The 6,000-nt window shown below is 39.9% G+C and overlaps 1 protein-coding gene across 4 annotated transcripts in view; it reads left to right on the top strand.

The window, feature by feature from the left end:
* The window catches only part of LAMA4 (laminin subunit alpha 4), a 127,590-nt gene that overhangs the window by 470 nt on the left and 121,120 nt on the right, over positions 1-6,000 (top strand). For all 4 annotated transcript variants that reach the window (XM_039870634.1, XM_039870649.1, XM_039870629.1 and 1 more), the window contains exon 2: positions 17-361. In XM_039870634.1, the coding sequence (XP_039726568.1) occupies positions 167-361 (195 nt within the window). In that variant the 5' untranslated portion in view covers positions 17-166. The remainder of the gene's footprint in view (positions 1-16; positions 362-6,000) is intronic.

The raw sequence follows: 6,000 nt of genomic DNA, 5'->3' as shown, positions 1-6,000 counted from the left end.
TTTTTTTTTAACTAAGTTGCTCCTTGGGCTGCCTTGAGTTCCCACATCTGGATACTGCAGACGCAGAGAAGGTAAAGTAAGCAAGCGCCGCCGCACCTTGGGGGGCCCGACGAGGACAAACAGTTGCTGAGCCCCTGGAAGAGCCCAGCTGGATGTCAGCGAAGAGATGGCTTTGAGCTCAGCCTGGTGCTCAGTCCTGCCTCTGTGGCTTCTCTGGGGCGCTGCCTGCTCCCCAGCGGCGTCCGGGAACGACAACACTTTTCCTTTTGACATTGAAGGGAGCTCAGCGGTCGGCAGACAAGACCCGCCTGAAACCAGCGAGGCCCGCGTGGCTCCCGGAAGGCTGCCACCTACTGCAGAGGTACAGTGTCCCTGCCATTGTCACCCCGCTGGGGCACCTGCGCACCGCGGACTGCGTGTGCTACATTCGTGTCCCTCTCTTTCCCTTCTTTCCCTCCCCCATCCGCCTTGAGTTTCACCTGGACCAGGTCAGTTCAGAAACTTGAAATAAAGAGTTTTACTTTGTAAATTGGATTTGGATGTTGTGTGAGGTGAGAGGTGAGGCTTTGGAACATGTCACTGTTCAAACTGACAAAAGTGTATGTGTCCTGCGTACTCTGAGTCAGTGTCCTAGACTGTCACCTGGGGTTTCAGTGGTGCTTCTATGAATGTGCCACTTGTATGTCCCAGTAGAGTCATTTTTGTCAAGCCACAGCACGTAATGCATGTGTCCTGTCGCTGGCTCCTTGCGCCTCTGTGATGGTAGGACAGTGGGAAGGATACTGCAGGACCAATCTTTTTTGTCACAAATTAAACAGAAGGTCCTCTGCAACAGGGGAGAGTGAGAGGGTGGGTAAGGGTGATGGGGCACTTAAGAAGCTGTTAGAAAACTGCAGAACAGTTACCTTAAATGGACATGAACCATTATATTCCAGAAACAGGAATTACAATGAAAACCCCAAAGTGAAAATGATCAGGATATACTATTGATGATACGTTTATTCAAAGAGTTGCTATTTGAATACCTTACAATAGCCTTTACGTCAAAAGCATAAGCAGAGTGTAGAAATTAGGTAAAAGAGGATGAATCCAGAATAAGTGGTTTAAGAACCCCTGAGGCAAGACAGACAACAGCATGTCCAGGGTGTGGGAGATGCAAAGTAGGAGGAAAATTAAGTCACCTAAGTTCATGGGAAAGGAAGGAGCAATTGACCTGTCAACACACACAATACTACAACACAACAGAATAATGGCCATCAATAATCTCTTATAGTTATGGTTACTGCAACGATAGAATCAAAGCAGTTAAGTGGATTGACACCATTTCTAACAGCATGGAAGTCTGGATTATTGCTATTCTACTAATTGTTAGTGTAACTGTAGTTATTAATTATTACTGATAAAATAAGGTGCATGAAGATGATCCTTCTCCAGGAGTGAGCTCTACTCATGTTCTCCAAAGTGGGCAGGGTGAGTAGGACCAGAGCATACCAACTTCCTACTGTGGTACAAAATGTAACTCTATGAGAAAGACTTCTAGTCACCTTCGCACTCAGACAAGGGGCCCAGGAGAGACCACATAGTGGGAAGGCATCGCTTCTCTGCAGGCTTGGAATTCACCCTGGGAACTATTATCTCCACCTGTTGCTTTTAGCATGGAAAGTCCTTGAATAAAATACTTGACTTGGGGTAATGTTGCTGGAAAAAATATGAGATGCTCGATTAAATTTGAATTGCAGAGAAACAACAAATAAAATTTTAGTTATGTCTCAATTATTACATGGGACATATTTAAACTGAAAAATTATTCACTGCTTATCTGAAATCAATTTTATCTGGGCATCTTATATTTTTGTCTGCTAATTCTAAAGAGAGGCACACAGAACTTTTTTTGCACAAAATGCAAAAAAATAATTATTTGATTTTTAGAGAACCTTAAATTTATTGTTAAGACCCTTATATACCCATATGTTCAGTGAAATAATAGGAAGGCAGCATAGCAAAGTGTTTCCTTGTGGGCTTTGCAGCCTGATGATCCCAAGTTCAAATTTCAACTTACCTGTCCCTTCCCTTGGGCAAAACACAACTGGCAGATAAATAAACTGAAGCTTAAAGAAGTTATTGATGATGACTTCATATTTCATAGTTTATTGTGATAAAATTAGATAAAATATATAGAATGCTTAACACAGTGCCAGACATAGTATAGTTAATTGCCTTATACATCCTAAGTGCTGCTGTTATTATAAAATACATGGACGATTGAATTAAAAGAAACCCTTATTTGGGAATATTTCTCAGAACTTTGTATTTCTGGTGCTATTTTACTTAATATTACTATATCTCTGTTTGTCTATATCCTACCAGCTAGAAAGAATGTTCTATGTGAGTTTAATTTGTAATACTGACAGAGTCTCATAGGTTCAGAATGCCAGTTGAGGCCTTTGGTTTAGGAAAACAGAAAGAAGCTATTAGTCATTCCAGGAGAGTCAAAGTATATGGTGTAGAAAGGGTGGAATTGGAGTAATTATGTTCCCACTGCACAGTTTCATATAATGCCTCCAGTTAGCCTGCGGTCCCACGGCGATCCCAACACCCCACCATCAGGTTTCCCATGCTCTTTATAGCCCGTAAGGAGACCTTAAACCAAATACTTTCCGGAGATTTAACAACATAGTACAACCACTCTACTGAATTGCTTCAGGAGATTGTATTTATATCTACATAGAGAGAAAGAAAACACAGACACATATAATACGTTATTCATGGGAGACTGGGATATGTGGATGGGAGGATATTCTAAAAATACATTTACTTTATTTGAATTGTATTTAAATGAATGGTTACCCCCCATTCTCTTTCAAAGAGAAAAAGGAAAAGGACTAGGGCACGCATGCAGCAGTGGGAGGCATGTGGCTGAAGGCCTTCTTAAGGCTCTCAAGCAGGGCTTGTGTCCTCTGCACCCCTGGGTCCGTTGTTTGTGACACAGAGTTCAGCATGCTATGGTGCACGGTGTGAGATAGGGGAACAAATATATGAAATATGTACTGAATAAAAGGTTGGAGAGTGCCAGCTGATGGAGAAGGAAGTCCCTTTCTTTCATTGTAAAACAAGCCCCAGGTCCCGCCAGGACAAAAAAAACTTTGAAAAGAGGAGCACCCATGGGTTACTCTGTGCTCATTGGAAGGAGGTTCCCACCTTCTGCTTTTTTACAAGCAGTTTAATGAGTTCATTATTGCTGAATTTATGGTTAGAACAGTGATTCTCAGTCAGTGGGGATGGGCAAAGCAGAGACTAGGCAGTTTTTAAAAGTATACTCGGTATTCTGATATTTCATATTTAAGGAAAGAAAGCCTTCATTTTGTCATAATCACAATAGCAAGTAAAACTAGGCCAAAGTCTTTCTTGACTAGATGGATGTACAAAAGAACTGGATGGGTGCAGGGATGGAGATGGGAACTGTCCCCAAGGAGAGGGTATCAGAGTATCCTTGGGAGGAGTGACATTCTGGTCTTTGAGAAAGAAGCAAGAGTTAAACAAGGTTATGAATACCAGGCTAGAAGTAGGCACTGCATGGTTGGAAGGAAGCCACACAAAGACTCGGAAGGAGAGTAGGGGGGTCTCTGCTGAAGAGGGGTAAGCCACGGGGTGGGGGGAACGTCAGTCGGGCCAGCAGTGGTTATTGCCTTTGGGAGATAATTGAGAAAATAAAAGACATATTTGACAATATTGAGCAAACTTCCCTGAGAGGAGAAAACTGGAATTTATCTCCTGGTAACTTGACTGGGTGTGGCTGTTGTTGTTGGCTCCTTCAAGAAAATCAGTGCCCCACAAGCCGCATGAGCCAATGTACCCACACTGAAAAAACCTACTTGCTTAAGAGAAAGAAAAAGCACTATGAAATATGAACTACACTAGTTCTGAGGGACTTTTCCTCTAGATTCCTTTTACTATTGATATGTGAGCCCATGCTCCAGCACATAGCCAGCCACCCAGCCACTGAAGGATTACAGAATGTTTGTTGAATGACAGTTTAAATCACTCTCACTATCTGCTTTCTTTTTCCTTATCTTAGCCCCTTACTTTGAAAAAAGGTCATGTAGAATCATAGTAAGATTTCCAGTCACTGGCCTGGGCCATCATTCTATATTGCTGTTCAACAGAGCAATTATGTAATTTGAATCCACTCATGCAGTCATTATTTCATTCACTTAATATTAATCCAATGAGCAGGTTTGGAGCCTTGCCACATACAGAGCAATGAAGTAGGTGCCGGGGGGACAGAAAGAAGGCAGAGTGACATCCCTATCTTCAAGGACTAAACAACCTAAGAAAGAAAAATATATGCATAGCCACTATATAAAGCAGAATGAATCAATGTTCTGTAAGAATAGCTATAAGCTAAGTGCAATGGGATAATGTGGAAAAATTATTGCTCTTCAGCTAGACCAGGAGGACACGATTACCTACTCATCAAACACCAAAAAGTTTCCTGGAAACATTATTTCAGAAGGACCAGAATTTAGGAGTGTTAGTAGTAATAATAATAGCATGCTTTATAACTAACACTCATTATTTACCATGTGCCAGACACTAGTCTAAGCATTTTCCATGAGTTATTTCCTTTAGCCCTCATGACAACTCAACGAGACTGATATAGTTATTTTCTCATTTTGTAAACCTGGAAACTGAGGCATAGAGGATTTGCCCCAGCACCCTAGCTACTAAGGAGTATCTAGAAAAAGGTAATTAGGTAAATAAAACCAATTGACAGAATAATTTTAGTCAGTTTTGGTAATTTCTTAAAAACGAAGATAAATGAAATGCCATGCCATACTTGCTAGATGAGAAGCATAAGTCGCATAAAATTTTAGGATTACCAAAGATTGGGATAACTTTCCTTCCTGCCCAGTTCATTAAATTACTTTTAAACTACGATGCAAATGGGAAAAACACTTAACACTTATTGACTTCCACTATGTCCCCTGAACCTACATGTATTATAGTGAAAAGTATACCCATTTTACAGATGAGGAAATTGAAGGAGATGGTAAGCACCTTGCCTAAGGTTTCCAAATTTCATTCTCTTTTCCCAGCACATCACTGGGTCTCCCTGATAGATGTTTTTCTTTCTTTCTTTTTCTTTCTTTTTAAACTATAGAGTTTTCTTGTAACCTAGTCTCCTTTTATAATCATGTTCTAATATGTTTTCTGTACATGATACTATGGTCTACCTTAGAAGCTTCTAATTTAGAGTAATAGATAACAATTTGAAACAAAACCACCTATACCAATACATGGACTATCTTACAGAATTTATTATAAAATTGCTGGAAAATAATGAATACTATTTTCTATAGTTCCAGAGTTCTCTTAACCAAAAGAAGTTTTTTTTTTAATTGTGGTAAAATATACATAACATAAAATTTACCATTTTAACCATTCTTAAGTGCGATTAGGTATATTCACATTGTTATACAGCTATCACCACCATCTGTCTCTAAAACTTTTTCATCTTCGCAAACTGAAACTCAAAACTCATTAAATAATAACTTCCTCTTATCCCCTTTCTCCAGGTCCTGGCAACCACCATTCCTCTTTCTGTCTCTATAAATTTGACTGCTCTAGGCATCTCATATAAGTGGAATCTACAATATGTCCTTTTGTGCCAATATTTGTCCTTTTTGTTCCTTATTTCACTTAGCATGATGTCTTCAAGTTTCATCCATGTTTTAGCATGTGTCCAAATTTCATTTCTTTTCAAGGCTGAATAATATATAATTATCTGTATATATCACATTTTTATCTATCTATCTGTGAACAGACAGTTTATCTATCTATCTGTGAACAGACATTTGGGTTGTTCCTACCTTTTGGCTACTGAGAACAGTGCTGCTCTGAACACTGGCGTACACATATCTGTTTGAGTCCTTGCTTTCAGTCCTTTTGGAGATACACCCAGAAGTAGAATTGTTGATCATACAGTACAGACAAAGTTTT

The sequence above is a fragment of the Pteropus medius genome, unplaced genomic scaffold (genome assembly GCF_902729225.1).
Source record: "Pteropus medius unplaced genomic scaffold, Ma_sr-lr_union100, whole genome shotgun sequence".
Classification (NCBI taxonomy): domain Eukaryota; kingdom Metazoa; phylum Chordata; class Mammalia; order Chiroptera; family Pteropodidae; genus Pteropus; species Pteropus medius.
Note: the sequence above shows the minus strand (reverse complement) of the source record. Positions and strands in the feature narration are given on the sequence as shown.